We start from the raw sequence: 22,015 nt of genomic DNA, 5'->3' as shown, positions 1-22,015 counted from the left end.
TGCAGATGCCAAGACTAACTGTAAACAACAGGTTAGGGACTGAGGCTTTTGGACCCTGGTTCAGCAAAGCACTTAAGCCTGTGCTTAAATCAAAATCCATTCTTATTCCCTGGATCCATTTTAAGTGTTTGTTTAAGGCAAAACACATGCTTAAGTTGAGTTTTGCTTGGCACAGTGCCTAAGCCCAGCATAGAGCAAGGGCCTTAAAATTAATTTCTTTTTGAGGGGAAGTCATTATTTTTAGCCCACCTCCCAATGGCCACAGCACTATCTTTTAGTCCTCAGACAGCTATTTTGAGGAGATGTATGTGCTAAGCCTAAACTTCTGGGTTCTGTGACAATCAGTGGCACAGAAAAGACAAAGACCACTTGAAATACTTGACTTGAGAGGGGCCTTTGGGGAGGCTCATTAGAGGGAAGACATGAAAGAAGCTGTGATTATTCTGGGAGGTGGCTGCTGATGCTGTGGGTGATCTTTTCACTGTGTTGACTGGAGAAGATTCACTTACAGGAGGTCAACAATTTTAACTCAAATGTTTTCAGGAGTTTTATATTTCCACAAGAAATTCATTATTTCAGGGGAAATGTTTATACTCTCTTCAAAAGTAGTAAAAAAAGATTTGGCTGGAATATGTTAGTTTCATTTTTTTTTCCCCTGAAACACTTCTTTGATGTACAATTATTAAAGAAAAACTCATGTAACAGAGTTTTATTTCTCATTCTTTGTAACACCAGATTTCCTGTTTTATTAAGACAACTCTTACCATTGTTTCACTGATTTTGACACTGGAATTTATCTGAGGTAGATCTGGCCTTTGCCACATCTGGAGGAGGAACAATTACATTTTCTAAGATGTTTTTTGAGGGATGCTCCACTACTTTCCCTGTAACATCCAGACTTCATACAGAAGGTAGAAATAAAAAAGGTAGCTTGAAATACATTTTATTTCTCTGTAGGCTTAAAAATCTTTGGCTTCTTACAGTCTTGCATTGATGGCATGGATAAAATCTTATTCTGACTCCTGCTACTGATATGTAGGACAGCTTTGTAACAGCAGGGAGAGTCAGGTAAGAGGACAGATCCCCCATGGAAATTTGGCACTGCTGTATTTAAAAGCAGATTGGACAAGCACTTGAAGAGGAATAATTTAGATACTTTTAATCCACTCTTGAGCAGGATATCGCGATGACCTTTTAATGCCCATTTAACCCTGTCCCATGGGAAAGTCTTTCCCTCCCCCAGAAGCTTCTGGATTATTTCCAGACAGAGGACCCCTTTTAGCTCTATCACTTGACCACCACATGGCTTTACTAATCCACCTCCCTTGTTTTTTTCCACCTTGGAAAGTACATCGAGTGCCTGGAGATGTCATCCACAACAGGGCAGTGATGGGACCCCAGAGTCAGTTTCTTCAAACAATTTTACTAGGTATTCTGTACAGGATCAAATATTCTCATATTTGTGCAATTTGTTCTATAACTCATGTGGTAGGGAAAGCAAAAGTGTTCTAGATATTAGATAACTAGTCTTACGAGCAGGAAGATCATATTTATTGGAAGCCAAACATCATGGTCAAACTTTTATTGCAAACTCATGCAAGGACCGATTCTGAATCCTGTGGAGCAAAATAAAGCTCAGCAGAAATATGAGGTGCTCCAGTAGAACAAGATCCCAAACACTTGCAATTTTTCCATTACAAATTCATTTTATTTGCAAGAAGTTGGCACTGGTTGTAAGCAGAGCAGGCCAGACTTTCACCTATCCACACAGGCAGTGACACACAAGTCACCACAGTTAATCATGATGTGGAGCTAATCCAGAGGTCTCTGCTCAGACTGTCCTGGATTCTGTGCACACCAACATCAGGGAGCTGTTGTTACCAATGTGATTTCTTAGCATGAGGCACCATTTTGGCCTCGGTTTAAAGCGCCCTGCAGGAAGCAGTGACCTGGCCCAAGGGAGCTGCTTCTCCACTGGTTCTGGCACAGCTTCCACACAGGATTTCCAGACACTGCAGCTTTTTGTCCTAAATGTTTGGTTGGTGAGTTTAGTATTTCAGATTTGCAAAGTCTGTGAATAACTGACCCACAAATTATGAATGCACCGGGAGAGCTTGGACTGAAGCACTGAGAGATGGGCAGCCTGGGGGGGAGCACAGGTACTGGTTTGGCACAGCACGGTGTACAGCATTGAAAGCTGAAATCAAGAACTCTGCAGGCAGAGAACCTGGCTGAAGATGTGGGCTTGGGAAGCAGCTCAGTGGTTCATCCATCCAGCGCGGGTTGGCAAAGAAAGGTCAGTGCTGCACAACTTTCATTCCCGGCATTTGTACCGGACCCGTAGTGGTGCTGTGGGTTGCTGTGTCCCCACCAAATGTAAAGGGCTCTGAAGAAAGAAGAAAATCAGAAAAAAACACTTCAGTTAGTTCAGCTAATGGAATTACCAGTGTGCTTTAACATTAAGATATAAACATTCTTGCATCTTCAGTCTTAGAGAACCAAGACCAAATACCAAGAATTATTTCCTGGCTCTGCCAAAGTCACTGAGTAGGGCCATGGTTAATTATTATTCCAGTCACTCTGTCAGGGTGGCACATAAACTCATAAGAAACTCTCACAGTTTTTAATACTTTCAAAATACTCAAATAATGAAGTAGAGACTGTGCCATTCTCCTTTAAGTGTAAAACCTTTCTGTGTCATTCAGTCTTAACCTAATCATTTACCTTCCACCCCTCAATATGTAATGGAAGAACACTACGAGTGTTACATGTGATTACATATGTTGAAAGTATTTTGTGAGCAACAACTATCAAATCTCTAGTAATGTTTAGGCAACAATGAGACAAAACATTCTTGTAAGCACTTGGTTGTGTAGGCAGTGCAGCCCCACTAACTGGAATTACTCTGAATTTTCTGAGTTGGAGAGTTGTTACATGTTTTATAGTACTCCTCTCAAAATCTATGTAACCACAGTTGAGCACGGTTGTTCAGCTGAGCCTGATCAATGAAGGGTATGAAGTTGGGGGATGCTACACAAATGCATGGATCTCTTACCTCCTTTGGCACTGCATCCAACAGCACAAATTCATACTTGTACAGGAACAGCACAACAAACAGCTGGATTTCCATGATTGCAAACCACCTGCAAGAAAGGGAGGAAAACACTGGCTCTCCGGACTGACCATTGTGTGTGTTATCATCAGGTAAAAACCAGGGTGTCTTTGACACATTTTACACTCTGTGCACTTTAGTTCTGCCTGAAAGTTTATCTTCCATAGGAAACCTGCTGTAGTTTGTTCAGGTTTGCTGCTCAAAAAAGAACATGAATGTGGCAGCTGCCCCTTCTTTCTGGTGAAACACTGGACTGACAGTATCCCTCTGACACCTATTTTAAACCAGCTCCTTATCATTATGGATTTTTCCACTGTATAAACATTTATGTTCTCCTAACACTTGCTGACTTGAAATAACTTCCTAGGAGTGAGAAGGCAGTCAAACACAGAAAAGGCCATATGACTAATCGTGCTATATAAAGTTATATAATGCAGCTGGGAGCCTGGTGACATCAGAGAGCAGTGACAGTGGGAGTTATCATTTAATGCGTCAGCATCAGGATGCAGTAGGAGACCCAAGGGCATGATTTCTTTTTTCTGTAACACTCTCCCAAAGGTGTTTCTTAGGCTGGAGAAGATTTTGGATAACTGCAGGTGAAATCCTCCAGGCTATTGGTTTTTAATGCTGATGTGTACAAGAGCTTTCTGCATTCACCAGTGTGCACCTGTGCAAGGTCATGGGATTACTCACTTGCAGAGTTTAGACACAACTCTTAAACACCCAGTAAAAATAATAATACCACCTTGCTTTTCTACAGAGAAATGGTGGGAAACCTGGATAAAACAGCTATGGGGGAATTCACAAAGGAAGAGGCTGCATGACTGCACATGGAGTTGGCCTGGCAGGTGTGAGGCGAAGCTAAAAAGCCTCACAGACCCAAGGTAACTCCTGCAGAGCTACCAGGCTCTGCACCTGGAGCTGCCCTGGGCTCTGGAGTGGGAAAATCTTTGTTTCAGCACAAAGAAGATCCTTGTTCAGCTTCAGACCCCAAATTATCCCTGTGATTTCACACTGGAATTGCCTTGAGCTTTTGGTGCCCTTGGCTCAGGGTAATGCAGTGCAGAGATATTTGGATGTCTATTAGCCCAGCTCAGGTGGGATGTAGCCCAAGCTCCAAGCCTCCAGCACCAGGTGGGTCCTTCCAGTCCCAGCTCTGCTTGCACAGCAGGGCCCTGGACCCCAGTGCTTGAGGGAACAACACAGCCATGCAAGACAAGCACAGTCACACAGGCAATAACCACCTGCTTCAACCAAAGCAGTCAAAGTGACATCAATTTTTTCTTTAAGTATAAAATATGGCACAGAAATGGCTTTTTGGGAGCTCCTCCCACATCAGTCTGGTAAAATACTGGACAGGTAAGTTATTTACTAGCTTTCAGTTTGATTAAGTTAGCTTTTAATTTTATGCTGAACTTTTGCAATAGAGAAATTAAATATTTCATATATTTCATTTATAAATCTCAGTACTGAAATAAATAAAAATGCATCTTAAACTTTAAATATTGTTTCATTCAGTTTATGAAGGAAATCTGCAACCTGCTATCCTTGATACAACCCTTGATTTAATTTTCTTTTTTTCCAAGACCATCACATTATTCTTTTCAATTATTGCTGAAAAAACCTGAAGGTGTGTGTTACCATGTGGACTGCCAAAGGGTCTGAAAGGGTTTTTAAGTATCTCAGCAAGAAAAAGATTCTCCATCTGTTGACTGTGGAGAAACGTTATACTTTTCTTTCTAAACAAAAACTTATTTGAAAGATGTTATCAGAGATATAGGTCGGGATATATAAACAACCAGCTTTCAGAAACATTGTTTTGTAGCTTTCCCTGTACCTGCAAGTGCCTCTTGTGAATTTTGCTGTGCTGGGAATGAGGTTGGGCTCAGATTTAGCTCAGGAATGTGGTACAAGCCACCGAGGTACAGCAGAAGGTGAGCACTTTCCTCTGGCAAGCCTGAACAGTGAAAGCCATTTTATTCATTTTGCTCATGTCTTTAATGCCTTCACAAAGTTCATCTGGCACTCATGTCCAGACTGCCACAGAGTGCAGATTCCAGAATGCAGTTCCTCTTCAACACCCTCCAGATTCCTTGTTCCACATGGAACTCGAGGTAAAATGACTTAAGGATTTGGTCTTAAGGATTATAGGGAGACTTTTGTCTCAGAGGAGCCCAGGTTTTGAAGGCAGAGAGTTGAGCACAGAGATGTTTGAACACAGGAACGAGGAGCAGCTGGCTCCCTGGGACTTGTTCCAGGAAGAGGGACAGCAGAGAAAACAGCAAAAGGAATGCAGGAAGTACCAAGGCTGGCATTGCTGGAGGAGTGAAGTGAGACAGGATCTGCAATTTAAGCCATTACACAAATCTGTGTGCCCTAATGCAAAGACCAGATTCAGAGAGGAGCCAGTTAAGATACCTGAAGATCAGCAGAGATGTCAATGGCATCACAGAGGATGGAAAGAGAGTCTCAAACCTGAGAAATCTTCTGTAGGTTTGTTTAGAACTGGTTTAAGGCAACCCAAATAACTGTGTCTGTAAAATGGTGTGTTTGGAAGTGGAGCAACTCTCCCTTGATGAAAAGAAACCTCAGCAGGGGCAGAGCCATGCTGAATGTCCTCCCTGGGTGGGGAGGCAATAACCCTTGATACACTGGTCCCAGATTCTGCCTGTTCATCGTAACTTCACCTGTCTTTTCCAGCAATGAAACCACTTTCAGATCAGTTCAAACACAGTGCAGATGATGCCAAGCATTAGGAGACTGACAAAGAGCAAAGCAAACACTTTATCTCCAAGAGTAAGAGAAACTCAGTTCAAGAGAGTTGTTCTCTGCAGGGTTTGGGAATAAATAAACCCCAGCTGTTTCACTGACCTTCCTGGACACTGATGCTTCCCTCCTCCGAATGCCACAAAGCTGTCCAAGAAAGCATTCTTCTCTAAATTTGCCTCTTTCCAACGATCCTGTGGGAAGAAACTTTTTTTTTCCAAATCAGCCTTATATAAATAAAGCTTAACTTTATTTCTCCAGGCTAAAAATGACCTTGGACAGCTAATCCTCAATACAAAGTCGCACTAATACAATTTTTTTTGCATTCAACCTGTCAGTATTAGAGTCTGGATCCAAAAGTCAACACTGAATCAGGGAAAGAAATGAGGGTCCCATTTGAAACACATTCAGGTGCCTTAAAATGCTGGAGAAGTTTTCAAAATTACCCCTAAAGCAGTTTTCCTATACCTCCCCACTTCCTAAATCCTGCATATTGAGCTATTAAAATGCAACCTTAATTTTTTAAATATATCTATAAATGCAAACGTTCAACCAGTACTGAGGGAAGCCTCAGTCACAAAACTGTCATGACACAAAAATAGCTCACACACCTCTTGCACAAAAAAAACCACATTTCTAAGACACGCTGCACAGACAAATGCAAGGTCTAGGAGCTTTAACTGGTGTAAGCCAGTGTGTGAGATGAATGATTCTCCACAAAAAACAGCTTGTCTGTTCCCAAAGGGATTCCTGCTCCATCCTAAACTGCTTTGAGAGGAAAGGGACAACACAAGGAACAAGGCAATATGGGCTAAAGTTTTGGTGGGTGATGACACTGAGAGAAGCAAATCTCATGACTGCTGGGTGACAAACTGTACCAGCCTCCACAAACTCAGTGCTACTCTGCCAAGTAACACTCTGTCAAGCTTCTGGTGGTGAACTCCTGATGAAGCTGTCCCAGAGAAGACAAAATCCTGCATTTATCTATTTTAGGGCTGTTTTGAGATTTCTGAGGAAAAAACCTGTCAGCATCTAAATCCAATAAAGAAAAAAAATCTCAGTGGTGATGAAGCAAGATCATACATTTGGAATGACAATGTCCAAAAAAAAAGGGAAAGTTTCTAAAAAACAAGCTAACTTGCTCTTTAGAAAAAAGTTACTAAAAAAATAAGCTGCTGCATCAGAGTTTCAGCTTCAGATTTCAAAGAAGCAGGAATTGTTAAAAGGGATTTCAAATCGGGAAGAGTTTGCTAGAAGGGAAGTTTTGTTTAAATTACTCCTTGATGTATTTCTATAAAAAAGACAAACTGTTCTATATTGGATGGTGCTAAAAAGAGCAGTTACAAGCCTGCCCACACAGCCACCTGCAGTGGAATAATAATCAAGAAACTAGATTAACTACTGAATTAGCAGAGATAATACCTACGAGAAATCATCCAACAGGGAGAGAAGAACACTTGGAATCAGAATTGGTTAGGTTGGAAAAGACATTAAAAAGATCATCAAGTGCAACATTAACTCAGCACAGCCAATAAACCACACCCCCAGGGGCCACACCTACACAACTTTTAAATCCCTCCAGGGATGGTGATGCCACCGTTTTCCTGGGCGGTGCCTGGCTTTGGTCAGGAGCTCTGTCAGTGAAGAAATTTTTCCTAATATCCAATCTAAACCTCCCCAGGTTGGTTCCTCTCATCCTATCAGTTGTCACTTGAGAGAAAAGACTGACCCCCACCTGGCTGCAATCTCCTTTCAGGGATTTGCAGAGAGTGATATGGTCAGGATCAAAGTGATATTAAAGTAGTACCTATCACTAAATTTAAAAGTCTTTTTTATTCCTACAGGCTCCTCATTTATGTGCACATCTTCTCTCTATTCAAGGCCATTCTCCTGCCAGATTTAAGCACATTTGTCCATGTGCTTTTATTGTAAAGGAAGTGAAGAGGAGAAAAGACAGCAAAATACCCACAGGAAGAATGACAACTTACAGGTTTGAACATTTCTGGGTCCGGAAAATATTTTGGATTCCGGTGCAACCAATATGGTGACAACATCAGCATGTCACCAGCAGGGATAGTGAAATTCTGAAAAGAAGAAAAATCTCTAAGAAAAGAGCTAAAAATCTCACAAAATAGCCCCTCCTTGGTACTTCTATCAGCAGAAGATGTTAAGAAAAGACAAGTGAAGGTGATAAAGCCATGGTGGTTATATTACATGTTTGAAGTTTCTTCTTGGTGTTGCTATTTTTTTCCATAAAACCTAAACAATGGGGAAAGTGGAAAAATTATTTGCATTCTAATTTGGGTTCTTTTAGGTAGCAAAAGATCAGAAGCATTATTTTGTCTTTCCTGCTTCTTGATTTACCAAGTGAGCAGTATTGTTGTTTCTAAACATTTTGTTAAACACTTCCTTCAATGCAAAGGAATTCAAAGAAAGCTTTGTGTGACAGTAGATATTAGTAATTTGATCAGTAATCTCAAATAGTCATAAGCACTGATTCTTTAAGAGTGTGGGTTTTTTCCCAAACATTTCTTTGCCAGATTCCTGAATGCTGACAGCTCCCTTCTGAATGGTAGTGAAGGGGGACAAAAAGGAGTCTTATCAGTTACTAAAATGTGGTTCCTTCTACTATACTTGTTGTGTCTGATTCCTCTTTTATATGCCATCAGTATCTAGTTCAATTCAATTCAGTCTTAATTCAAAATTGAAGGCATGACTGTGAACTGGAGAATCCAAATCACTCATAAATTAATGAGGATGAATAAACCTATAAAAAGAATATATATGTGAGGTTGGGGAATATCTCTACCACTGTCATTTTACCCAGACCTATTGGGAGGACCATTTCCAGACAAATCACACAGCATCCTTTGGGGAAAAAAACTCACAACCAAACCTCACCTTAATTCTAATTGGGTTTATGACTTTCTTGGTGATTGCACCTGGAGACCTCAACCGTATGGCTTCCAAAGTGCACCATTTAATGAAAGGGATCTTCTTCAGATCCTCCTCAGAGACTTCCAGTTTATCTTTACCTGTTATGGCATGAGAAAGAAGATCCCATGTAAAAATTACACTTCGTACTTGTTTTGATACAGGCTGGCATGTCTTGCTTTAGGATTGTGGGTGAAATACTTCAAGACTTCAAGGCATTGTTTACACCCAAAAATTGTCTTTATATTTCAAAGTAAATGAATGGGCCATAAATCAGTAAAATTTAAGAAAAGCCACAGAACATAATTCAATAACTCTAAGGTAGGTGTATATATGGAGTTAGACAGAAGGGGCCAAATAAAGCCATGTTGGGAGTTAAAAGTCTTCAGAGCTTTTCTGTGCTTTCATAAGACACTGCATAGAAATCTCAGGGACTGTAAGCACCAAGACAAGAATGTCTCATGGCTGAGCTCTTGGGCTCTGTTAGCAATAGCAAATGAAACAAGGCCAGGAGAAAGGCTTTGTGGATCTTCTTTATTGGTTAATTACTGACATGTCGCTTGATACAGTTTGGATCCATGTCAACAGAGTCTTCTGTGAAAGTTTAACTCTGATCAAGGGACTGCATATGGGAACAACTGCTCCCAATAGGTGACTGCTTTTTGAGGGAAAGAGGGTGGTCATGGGGGCTGAACCATGCTGGAAAAATTTGCCTCTGATGACAGAAAAGAGAACAGTTCCTAGCCTGTTTTTTCCATCAATAGCTGTAAATCTGGTGAACAGCACACCATGAAAAGCACCTGAACTGAATGATCTCATCTGACCCTATCATAGGTGCCTGGAAAAAACACAAGGCTGGGAAATACAAATCTAAGTTAAAATTATTGGAATGAAGAAAAAAAACACATACTATTCTTTTCCTAGCTTCTTTCTGCTAACATCAGAGGTGGTTTTGCTTAAAAATGTGTCTTGAGCATATACTGAGTAAAGACCTAAGAGCTGGACTCTTATGCTGTCAGTAGCACCCTTAGCAGACACTCACTGTTCCCAGCCACTGACCAAGTGTGCTGGGCCAACACAGGATAAATCACTTCCAGCTTCCAGAAGGACAAAATGAGATTTATTACCTCCTTCACCAAAAACAGAAGCCAGGTCTTCCATGACTTTCTTGTAAATGGCAGGATTAGAGAGTATGAAAGCAAGGGTCCAAAATGCAACCTAAAAAGAGATGGAAATCCCTGGATTTAGGGATATGGAACAGAAGGACAGTATCTTTTTAGCAAATCACAGAGGCAGGTGAAAACATTTGCACTTTCTTGGTGTGTGCCTGTTGTAGTTCAGATGCATGGGGAGCTGTGCTTCCTGGGTAAATCCATATCTAAAGGCTCAGCTCCTGGGAGATTATGTCTAGTCATCTGCTGTGTACTTATCTTTAGTGAACATTATATAGCCTTGGCCTTGAGCTTTAAAACACAGAATCCTTTATTTTCAAATAACTAGGTGTTAAATGAAATACTAAATCATCTTGCATGATTAGTTTTAGCTGCAGGAATGACAAAAAGAAATAAATTGATACTAGCATTTGCAGAAATGAGGTTAAATAATTTGCAGGGCATTGTCATAGTAAGTCACACTGAAATGGGCAGGAAAAGTTTTAATTAACAGCAAAACAAGGAGTAGTATATCCCCTTTAGAAATAATTTGCTAACTGGTTATGCAATGAAGTTGAAAATCAAGAAATCTAGGAAAGGAGAAAATCCTCTTAAGCGGGATGAAAGCAGAAGGACTGGCAGCACTGCCAGGAGTCTCTCTCCTCTTGCTGAGCTAGCGGGAGGTGCAGCCTGTACACAGATCTGGTCGTGGGCCATCTGTGCTGGTAAGGGATGAAACTCTGACTTTTATTTCCCAAAGACACTGACATGGATGCAGCCCTCCTTCTGCAAAGCAAATCTTGTAGTTTAGCTTTCTTGTACAGCACTTGGACACTGTGGCTTCGCTCCATGGGCTAAGAAGGGATAACTGAATTGTTTCAGATAAAAGGGTTTAAAGTGCTTGTAAAAAATGCCCTTGGAAGGTGAAAGGCCTTTTCTTTCGTCATTCCACTCCCCAGAACAGCGGTTGTAACTATTCTGAGAAACAGAAAAATATCTGTATGTCTATTTACAGCTGAATATTACAGAAGTAAGTGTTGTGGAAGGAATGTCAGTTATCCTGATAACAGACAGCAGGCTATGCCTCCCACTTATGCCAACACGTGAATCCACAGAAACCTCACTGAAATGGATGAATTTCCCTTAGGCTAAACTGCAGGAATATCCAATCTCCAAAAAAACACAGATATATCCGTTAGGGGAACATATAAAAATAACTCACTATCATGTTTTTCTAAATCACATCTGTAATGGACATAACTGTGCTGCAAAGAGCTTAGTAGTCATGGTAAATAAAGGATGTTTTTGCTGCTATGGATTTTTCATCTGAGAAATTCCTATAAATGTCTTTGGTCAGCCTAAGCTGTGTTAGATCTATTTGGCTTGTTAGCATACTTATATCAGTATCATTAATCCAGCAAATCTTTTTCTAACACAGACAAAACTTAACAGCTCTAGAATCAGACTATTGCTTGTCTTCCACTGGCACTTGTACAGCAGATCCCCAAAAATGAAAGAGACAAAAATCACTTGAGGCTTTACACACAAATGAAGTTACTCTATATTATGCTTTTGATATTCTTTACAATTGGTAACACCAGGGAATGTGAAATAGTCTTTTCTATAATACAGCCACGGTGCTTCAAAACAGAGTTAAATGCTCTTCACAGCTTAAGACTGTGATCTTAATAGCTGTGAGGCTTATGTTGCTGAAATGTTATGACAGGGGACAGCATAATTTAGGAAAAAATACAAGAAGAGCTTTTCTTGTCATTGCTTCTGTGACATTGCAGCCTGGGTATATTTGTAGTGATGCATGTGGGCGTGATAATCCCTTCTTTGGAATCCATGGAGTGTGTGTGACCTCTGCTTCAAAGCCTTTCCTTCCCAAATCCAGGCTTTGGAACAGGAGAGAGAGAAGGTGTTTCTGTAGCTGATGTACTTACAGGCACAGCATTTGCTTGGGCAGCCCAGAGCATCAGGAGACCATAATTGGGAGCTAGATGTTTTCCCTGCAAGTTATCCAGAAGATGTTGTAGAAGTGTCTGTTAAAATAAAAGAAAATAATCTGTATTTCCAAGAATATAGTAAAATGTAGTTTGGGGCAAGGCTTACTAGAACCTAAGGACTAGTTTCTCAAAGAGAAGAAATGTTAATCATGACTTTTTTGGAAGGTGCAATATAGAAATGACAGCTATTAAGAGAAAGCGAGACTCAGACAGGTAGAGGGCCAGGAGAATGAATTCCTCCTGAATACCTTCACTGCTATACATTTCCTTAAAGTTTTAGAGGATTGGGTTCCCTCATTCCCCATTGTTGCTTGTATGTGGAAGAAAGGGGAAAAAAAAGTCCATTCTAATCCCTATTCTACACCTCTGCTTTAAAGAACCTGAAAATGGGAATGAGCCAGTTGAATGAATGGAAATGAAGAAAATGTTCTCTCTGTTCATACCAAAAAGGTGCTTAAGGTTATAAGGAGATGGTCTGATACATCAGCAAACTCCCTAGTTTCTGGCACTTTGTTGGTGACCTGAGCAGTGACTTCAATGGGCTGATATTATCTGAAACTGTAGTAACTGTGTAATGTTCTAGGATCAGCTTTTGCTTACAATATTTCCTTAAATGCAGGGCAGCCATGTCTCAGCTTGAGACAAAGCTTCCTGCCTACTTTTCAGAGGGGGAAATGCCAACCTTGAATAAAAAATGGCTGATTTTTTCCCAAATTCCCATCCAATTTAAGACATCAAGTTTGTGCTTCCCGCTTCCTGCACCTTCTTACCTCCCACCAGCTCAACTCCAGCCTTCTCTTTCTTTCTGCTAATCTGGTTTGTTTTATTAAAGAAATCGTGGTATGTAAAGCTTTTGAAGTCTAAATAAAACCTGTTTTGTTTAAATGATCTGTTCTACAACCATTTGGTAGATCGAAATTCCCAGGCCAGTCTGCCGTCACGTTTGTCAGCTCTATCAGCAGAATTCCTGCCAGAGCTGAGGAGAATAACCAGGGGAACAACTTATCTCAGCTTTGACACAATGAATATTTAGGGTACTTGGCTCCCAATCCAGTAATCTGCTATTTTCTCCCAGTCTAGTTGTTGAAGGATCTGCTCACTCTACACCAGGGTTTATAAATAGCATATGTAAGGTTTTGAAGTTTCACAGCACAGTGCCCTCAATGAAACAACTGAAGGGTCTTTCTCTCACCTCTTTCAACTGCTCACTGCAGCGTGGTACTGCAGCCTGGGGATGGCTCATAGCTCTGAACCCTTGCCTTAAAATTCCCCAGGGGAAGATGCTAATTCTCAGAATTGCTTGAAATAAACTAAATGGAGGAGCAGGAGTCAAAGTTATGGGTCTCTCCTACTGCAGGTGACAAAAACACTGGAACATTTGGGTATAGCTGTAAAACCTGCCATATTTGACTTATTGCTTCCAGTACTGAAATTATTCCTGCTCTCCACTGCTTCAGTCAGAATATACAACAAAGTCATCTTATTTCCTAGCCTCGGATGTTTACCTTGGATGCAGTCTCTGAAGGGTTGGTCCTCTCAGCATCCAGCACTACTTTCTCAAATAATTTTAGAAGCCATTTTTTGGATTTAGACCAGTTCCTGTAAAGAAAAGAAACAAACAAGAAGCACTTAACTGAGGCAGCACAAACCAACATTTCCTTTTCCATGAGAAGCACTCCTTGGGTTGTTTTCCAAAAGCCCCTGGGCAGCAGTCAGCTGATGAAGAGCCAAGTGTCAGTCTGACAGAAGTGAAGACTGGCATGAGGAACAGCACATCCAAGGCCTTCACCTTGGCCAGACCTCCTCTTGCAGCCAGGACCTGGGACTGCAACACTCCTACATTTTTATACCTTTTTATTACAGGTTTGCACTGTCGATTTGGACAGACTGTTTAGGCCAATCTTTTCAAGAATGATCCTCTTGAAGAAAATAAGGTCTTTTTTTAGAGCATCCCCAATTCTTTCTGAAGGTGTTTTGAGGTGCTAAAAGTGCAATGATGGCCGTGAGAGCACTGACAGTGTCTGGAATCACCTCCTCAGGGTTTGGGTGTCTCCACCCAAGGTCAGTTCTGTGACAGAGCAGCCATGTAACCTGGGATTGGTATTGGGAAAACAGCTGAAGTGTGGAAAAGAGCAGATAGACACCTCACTGGAGGCCCCCTGAGCTTGGGACTTCCATTTAGGCTCAGGTCTTTGCCCTTTACCCCATTCTGCTGCTCCCTGACACGTCCAAGTTGGGTTCTGCTCACCTAAGCCAGGCTGTTTCTGCTTTATGCCAAGAAAATGCACAAGACAAGGTCAGGACTCTTTTGAAGGATTTAGCTAAAAGCCTGCTTCACCTGAGGGCACACCATCAATAAAAAGTGGGCATCATCCTCCAGGGGAAATGCCTCCCATGGCTGATTTTGCAGCAAGATAAATGGGTATTGGGTACACCACAACCATCATCTCTGCCCCTTTACCTCAGGAAGCACTCAGGCATCTGAGAAGCGTATTCAAAGTCCTCATCATACTTCTGAAAATGCTCTTCAAACTCCTTGATTTCACTTGGACTGGTTGGGCAGATGCCCTTCCCAAACAGGGTGTTCACCACTGCTGGATACATGACATGCCTGCAAGGACAAGATGCCCAAGACTCAGGGGCCACAGGGAAGCTGTTGCAGCAGTTTTAGATGAGGACACAGCATGCAGAATTGCCAGCCCTGGAAGATGTGGGACTCAAAGGTCACAGCACTATGGAAGGGCACAAAGCTCACACCTCACCCACACACTCATTTCAGATTTTAAACAGAGGCAGAAGACACACAGACCTCAGGCTGGTCTTCCACACATGGCTGAACTTCACCAGGAGGGTTTGGTCACTTAAAGGCTCTGGCCACTGAGGTGCCCTGCTCCCCATTAACCACCCCTCTCATTTCAGGCTGACCCACATGAACCTTCTGGGCATTGCACAAACACCTCTGGACCAAACATCCTGAAACATCCTTCCTCTGGCTGCAGCTTTCCTGGGCAGATAATGCTTTTTTGATTTCTTTTCATCTCACTCTTTCATGCTTGCTCCTCTGTTATCCTGCAATCTCTGAGCTCCCTCCTCAGACCCTTTTCCTGTACTCCAAGAAACTCTTGTGCAGCCTTTGCTGTGTCCCAGATGATGCTAAATGAGTATTTCAGGGAATAGTGCTCACTTTTCTGATTTTCTGATAATTAGGAAGAGGGGGCCATCTGGTGGCTCTATGGATTTCATTTTGAGGCAGCTCAATAACAATTACTTAGAATGCTGCATTCCATTACTTTTACTTTGCCTTGTTCAGCAAAGCAGAACCAATCACCCCCTACCAGATTTCAAAGCCCCTCTCCCCCACATTTTCCTCCAGTTAATCCAAATTGCAATAACTGCAGTGAGAGGTGCCAAGTGACTTAACTGCAGTAACAGCTGTATCTCACTGTTTTATGCAGAAAAAGGCAGCAAAAGATAATCTGAATATGAGGTGTTGGAAACAGATCCAAACCAAAGGCAGCATCTCTCCCACCCCTGGGAGTCTTCAAGGCCAGGCTGGATGGGACTCTGAGTAACCTGCCCCAGTGGAAGGTATTCCTGCCCATAGCAGGGGACAGAATGAGAGGATCTTTAGGGCTCCTTCCAACCCAAACCATTCTGTGATTCCATGAATATTCAACTTGTAGTACAGAGGGACAGACAAGATATGTGTTGTCCCAGATAATCAGGAAAAAGGAGGAGTTAAAAGCTTTGTTGCTGTCGCATGAAACAAATTTTCTTTTACATAAAGTTCTGCCCGCCAAGTCAGTCACAGAGGGTCTTAAGCTTCAAGCTAAGCTTGGCTCAAAAACGAAAAGTTCTCAACCTGCAGAGGTTAAGCATCTTGTCAGTTCCTAAGTTCTTTATAAATATGTGAAGCTTTTATCCCATCTTTTGGGTAACAGGGTTAGTTGGAACATGCTGTGCTTTCTTTTTTCTTCCAAACAGGCAATTCAGATGCTTCTCCTAACTGAGAGAAACACCTTGACATGAAACCCTGCCCACGCTCTGAGCCACTTGAAACCATGAAGCTGTGATGAGCATCCTGACAAAACTTTTGTAAGACTGAGCTCCAGCTGTTTTACAGAAACATTTCTCTCCCAAGTAGGACACCCCTGAGTTGAGATGTGCTGCAAAACTCCCTTACCTTACCAGGTCACTGAGATCCCCTGTGCCCTCCGTGCCCAGGTGAGTCATGTGCTCATGGAGCTCCTCACACAAAGTGCCTGAGAACATGTGCAGATTAGAGGGACTCATCTTCCCCTTCATCATGCTGTAGAGATTACCATGGTTCTGATAAAATGCTTCTGCAGGAACAGAGACTAAATACAAAATGAAGCAGAAATGTTTTGGAAAGCAGATTTTTCACTGAAAGACAGAGTAAACATTTTTACACGTAACTTTTTGACTCTAATTTAAATGCCTTAACCATAATTTTCCTAAAGTAGAATTCAATGGAAGCTTTCTTGTAACTATGTAAAGATTTTGGTAATGACCCTGCTTCTCCCAGTCTGTGTAACATCTTCCTGCTTCATGAAGCTTCAGTGCCAGAACCAACAATCCAGAGATTTTCCCCCAGTGGGATGTGCACACGCACCACAAAACGGAATGAATTGAAAAATAATTTATCCCAACAGTTTGTGTCTCCATGCTGTAGTAGTACATCCTCATGAACACCTCATCCTTTTCTAGTGACTGTTGCACTGCTGTGTAGCAGCTAATTGTTGCTGCAAGCTGATTTTCCAGTGAAGTAATAGGATTATCTACAATTGCTCTTAAGTGCATGCAGGTGGGGTGTCCAGCCACAGCAAAGGACCCGATCTCAAACTGGGGCTGCTGGATGGTAAAAGTAATTACAGTCCCTGGATCAGAAACTTCTGATTCCTTGAGACTGAATCCAAATCCCTCAGTTGGTTTATAGTACTGGGTGATTATGGAAAAATTCAATTTCACCATTTCATAGCACGGTCATGGATTAAAATAAGCATTTAAGGCATGATCAAAAAGCCAACAGGCTTTTGGTTGGGATTTAATGTTCCTGGGTAACTAGATTTGTTTTCCTTTACAAAAGAGACAGATCTCAGTTACCTGCATTCTTGACAGCTTGTTGTACTGCCTGTTCAAAATTTAAGTCTTCAGATTTAAAAAATGCTTCGGTTCCTTCTTCCTCAGTCACAAAAGTGAACCGTTTTCCCAGAGCAAATATTGTGAACACAGGTCCATGCTGGAACAAACAAAGATTTCCTGTCAGTACACTGCTAACACATTTTGCAGGATCCCCAGCACAACTTCAGTGCTGCTGAAATGTCAGGAGGGAGGGCCTGGTCATTCCTGCTCTCTGCACACCTTGGCTCAGAAGTGCACAATGATTAACATGAATCAGACCAAAATTTGCAGACTTATGACCAGAAGGGAACATGGTAAGTGCCTGCCTGACCTCTTGCAGAGTAGAAGAGATTCCTTCTTTTAAATTAACACTTTATATTTGAATTTCATTGCAGTTCAAACAATACAACTTCTGTGGATTAGAGAACCCAAGGGATGGATTATCTCATCCCTTGGCTGCCACAGCAAAGCACCAATACTGTAAAATCTATAATCCTACTATTTCAGTCTACACTGTTTTAGCAAAAACTCCACCCTTCTACATATTTTTAATATTTCAGATTTCCCTTTCCTTTCCTTTCCTTTCCTTTCCTTTCCTTTCCTTTCCTTTCCTTTCCTTTCCTTTCCTTTCCTTTCCTTTCCTTTCCTTTCCTTTCCTTTCCTTTCCTTTCCTTTCCTTCCCTTCCCTTCCCTTCCCTTCCCTTCCCTTCCCTTCCCTTCCCTTCCCTTCCCTTCCCTTCCCTTCCCTTCCCTTCCCTTCCCTTCCCTTCCCTTCCCTTCCCTTCCCTTCCCTTCCCTTCCCTTCCCTTCCCTTCCCTTCCCTTCCCTTCCCTTCCCTTCCCTTCCCTTCCCTTCCCTTCCCTTCCCTTCCCTTCCCTTCCCTTCCCTTCCCTTCCCTTCCCTTCCCTTTCTCCTAATACCAATGATTTCTTTCTTGTAGAGATTAAAATCAAAATAGCTAACAAGCTTTGAGCAGAACAGAGTGGCTGACATTCAGGAAAGGTTTTTGATGCCATAAATCATTCTTTCATCTTCCCTTAATCTAATATCCTAGAGCCCTTTTGAAACTTTCAGCACTAGGCATTCAATTCTGAGTTCCTACATTGTTAAAATGATCCCTGATATTTGTAAATAATCTAAACCAGAAAATAAACGTGCAATATCTCCTGTCTGTCAGATGTAGGCATAAAAAGATCATTCTACCTTGCTCACATTGTTTATGCCATTGACTTTAACCATTTATTTTGCTGTCAGTGTCTGTAGTGTAAATCCTCCTCCATCAAAAGCCCTTTGAAGCCAAGGAAGAGATTCCTCCTGGCATCAGTTGAATTTTGATTGTGTCCTTCACCTGCAAATTATTAAAGAAAGAATGACAGTTCAAACTCTCTGGCTGATAATAAATATAATATTGTTTTAATAACAATGTCCAAGGCTAGGCTGGATGAGGCTTTGAGAACCTGTCCACTGGAATCTGCCCCTGCCCATGGCATGAGGTGGAACAGGATGAGCTTTAAGGTCTCTTCCAACACAGATCAATCTGTGATTCTATGACTCTGTAATAGCTAAATTTCTAAGACTCTTTTTTGATGTCCATGTCCTCATCATCATTCTGGATAAAAATCAGTGAATTTGAACTGTGCTTAAAAATTAGATTTTTAAAATTTTAAATTAACATTAAAATGTAGTTAAACTAATTTTAAAATAAAATTAATTTTTAACTAATAGCAACCTGCAATAACAATTATTCAATTAAGGTCGCACTCAATTAAAGATTGCAACACTTTATTTTAGGTGATTATATGTGAGCAAGATGTCTGAGCTCCCATAATAGACAACAGAAATCAAGTCTGTGCAGTCAGGGGATCCTAAAAACCAATCCACCAGACCATCCCCTGCACACCTGTTTTTGGAGGGAGCTGAACTGCCCTTGGGACTCCAGTGACCATCTTGGTAACCTGCAAACACCCACACAACAATGTGGGCTTAAATCTCATCCAGCTTCCTGCAATCTATTTAGAATCATTAAAATTAGACCAATATTTAACAAAACTAAAATAAGAAAGCTGCACAGATGAACTTCTCCAGAATAAGTCAGCCTCGCAGAGCAATGCTGTGATGGCAGATATTCAAATGCAAATCTTTCAGAAAGCAGAATTTTGTGTCCAAATAAATATGACATTTGATAAATGCAATGCAAAATTAAACTATTAAAAATGTTTGAGAATCAAACTAAAAAAGGCAATCTGCCTCCCCAACAGTAAGGACTTTTCCAAGCATCCAGATGCAGGAAGTCTCCCGGTGTGGTGCTGAGCCTGATAAATAATACAAGGAAACCAACTGGGGAAGGAATCTGAGTTAGGATTGCATCAGTGTAAGTCAAGTCCCACCCTGGAGCCTTTCACTGAGAGTGAGGGACTGAGACCTTGTTCTGAAGGAAATGTTGAGCAGAATGAACTTAAACAAGTTCTAGGTAAAACAGTGGTAAATGTTTCAATTCAGAACTCCTGAGGAATTAAAATAAGAAGTTGCAGAACTCCCTACTGTGATCTGCTAAATCATCCTCAGCTACAGGAGGATGAACAGGCAAACTTGGTGCCAGAAGGATCTGGGAAGCCTCAAAGAGTCATTTTAGTACTCAAAAAATTACAGTAAGCATTATTAAAGATTGGGATTAGTAGTGGATAAATAGGATGTACTGAAAAGGAGCCCAGTACAGCTTTTAGGGAGGCATAAGGTTATGTGGGGTTAAAAGTTTTTCTAATTCATTCTTTGGAAGAAGAACTAAAAGTTTATTCATAATCTGGAGTCATTTGAGAGTCTAAACAATAAGAAGACCTAAAAATGTCACCAAAGAAGGCTTAGAATAATGACACACTGAAATTACTCCAAAATCCATTATGCAAGTGCTAATAAATGGCTTTAAACTGAAAGCAAGTAGGTTTGTATTGGATATTAGGGAGAAATTCTCTACTGTGAGGGTGGTGAGGCCCTGGCACAGGGTGCCCAGAGAAGGTGTGGATGCTCCATCCCTGGAATTGTTCAAGAGTGGTTGGATGGGGCTCTAAGCAACCTGGGATAGCGGAAGATGTCCCTGTCATGGCAGATGGGTCAAAATGTGATGATCTTTAAGGTGCCTTCCAACCCAAATCATTCTATAATTAATCTGGAGCTCTTATCTTGCTAGGAAAGGAGAGGAAAAAGGACAACAAACATCTAAACACATCCTGTGCCTGCATCTTCAATTTAATCTGTGTTTCTGCCCATTCCATCTCAGCAGGATATTCTGAGCTAGTCAAAGTCAAAGGGATGCACAACATGCATGAATATTTCAATAAAAGGAGATTAAACGGACTTAGATCCCAGGAAAAGATAATCATTATTCTCAGTTTCTCATAATGTAAAAGCTAATGGGCTTGAGATTAGGAGTTAGATGGTTTAAAACCAGACAGAATACTTTATTCATATGGGTCATGATTAAATTATTGATTCACTGTTGTGCATTGCTGTGAAGCCAAAATTATACACAGGGCAATAAAAGAGATTAGGTCAAATCATCCGGATGTAAATTCCTGCCTAGAAAATCCCTAAACCAGAAGCTAGGAAGAAAAAGCAGAAGGCTGGATGCTCTCAGCTCTCTTACCCTGTTACAGGCTAAAGGCTGCTGTTGCAGACAGACACCTGAATAACCAAACTGTTAATCTGTCAAAATGTGTAATTACCTTGATGTTACACTGCAATAAAATCAGCTCCTGGAATGGAGCTGTGGGGCAGTTCTGCACTTGTGTTATGGAAAGGTCCCAATGGAGCGCAGACTCTGCTGCCAGCACTGCACCAGGTTACTGCTCTGGAACAGCTTTTAAGGAGACCTCACAACACAGAGAGATATAGAAAGCAAAATAAAAATTCTCCTAGGATTTACTGCTTTCACTCATGAAAGCTATTTTTTTTCCAAAGTGACATGGTGACAGGCAGATTCAAGCCTAAGGAAAGTAACACTCCAGAGAAATAAAAACTTCAGCAGGATGTTCTCCAAAACCCCAAAGGAAATCAGGGAAATAGTCATATTCCCCAGGGGCACTGACAGGGAGCAGCCACTCTCAGCTGAGGCAGTTGCATTGCACCAAGAGCCCTGCTGGGAGTGGGAGCACTGGGTGGGTTTCCTCTCCCTTGGGCACACACACACACAGGGTCCATGCCACGTCCCCTCTCTAGCTCAGGGACTGCAGCATTTTGGTCTTCTACACCTGGGACCAGCCACAGACCTGCAGTGACTCAGCTGTGGACACATTTCTAGGGAAATGCTGCCCCAGAAGGCTCCTCCAGCCTGCTCCCCTCCTCATGTCCTGGTAACCCAGTGAGCCATCCCTCTCCAGCCACACACAGAAAGGCTGACAGTCCTGGGACACGGCAGCTTCTCCCAAATCAACACTCTGAGAGGGATGTATGGATCCCACAGGTCCCCATAACAGTGCACAACAATCTCCTGGGTTTAAATGAACTTCTCCTGTTTGCTGAATTAGCAAACTGATGAGAGAATTTGAAATTCCTTAGTAACTCTTACCACATTTTCCAGGCTAAGTGGGGAGCCACATCCTTTGAACCACTCATTAAGCAACTCACCCTGTATTTTATGCTGCATGGTAGTTCTGGTTATTCCCCCTGCCCATTCCAGACTGTTGCAAAACTTCTCTCACCAGGCAGCTTTAGGAGGAAGAGGTGGTATCTTTTATTAGACAAGAGATTAAATATTTTATTAGAGCAGGGGAACTTTCTTTTCTTAGTCCCAGTGACGGCACAAGGGGAAAAGGAGACAATTCTTCCAGCCCACGTGTTCTCTGTGGGAGGAAAATAGAAGCAGCAAACTCCAAGCAAAGGGCAGGCTGGAAGCAGTGGAACTTTAC

The 22,015-nt window shown here is 41.7% G+C and overlaps 1 protein-coding gene across 6 annotated transcripts in view; it reads right to left on the bottom strand.

The window, feature by feature from the left end:
* Window positions 1–694: 694 nt before the first annotated feature.
* LOC116993740 (24-hydroxycholesterol 7-alpha-hydroxylase) overlaps window positions 695–22,015 on the bottom strand; it is a 28,778-nt gene continuing 7,457 nt past the window's right edge. For 3 of the 6 annotated variants that reach the window (XM_033054708.2, XM_033054710.2, XM_033054706.2), the window contains exons 2-12: window positions 17,097–17,232; window positions 16,156–16,330; window positions 14,434–14,583; window positions 13,478–13,571; window positions 11,910–12,008; window positions 9,940–10,030; window positions 8,780–8,913; window positions 7,867–7,962; window positions 5,984–6,072; window positions 3,056–3,143; window positions 695–2,386 (exon numbers count right to left, since the gene is read on the bottom strand). In XM_033054708.2, the coding sequence (XP_032910599.1) occupies window positions 2,315–2,386; window positions 3,056–3,143; window positions 5,984–6,072; window positions 7,867–7,962; window positions 8,780–8,913; window positions 9,940–10,030; window positions 11,910–12,008; window positions 13,478–13,571; window positions 14,434–14,583; window positions 16,156–16,330; window positions 17,097–17,232 (1,224 nt within the window). In that variant the 3' untranslated portion in view covers window positions 695–2,314. Of the gene's footprint in view, window positions 2,387–3,055; window positions 3,144–5,983; window positions 6,073–7,866; window positions 7,963–8,779; window positions 8,914–9,939; window positions 10,031–11,909; window positions 12,009–13,477; window positions 13,572–14,433; window positions 14,584–16,155; window positions 16,331–17,096; window positions 17,233–18,317; window positions 18,463–22,015 lie in introns of those variants that run through there. The other 3 variants (XM_033054707.2, XM_033054711.2, XM_033054712.2) reach the window with 3 other exon arrangements.

The sequence above is a fragment of the Catharus ustulatus genome, chromosome 3 (genome assembly GCF_009819885.2).
Source record: "Catharus ustulatus isolate bCatUst1 chromosome 3, bCatUst1.pri.v2, whole genome shotgun sequence".
Lineage (NCBI taxonomy): Eukaryota > Metazoa > Chordata > Aves > Passeriformes > Turdidae > Catharus > Catharus ustulatus.
This window is presented reverse-complemented; position numbering and strand designations above follow the sequence as displayed.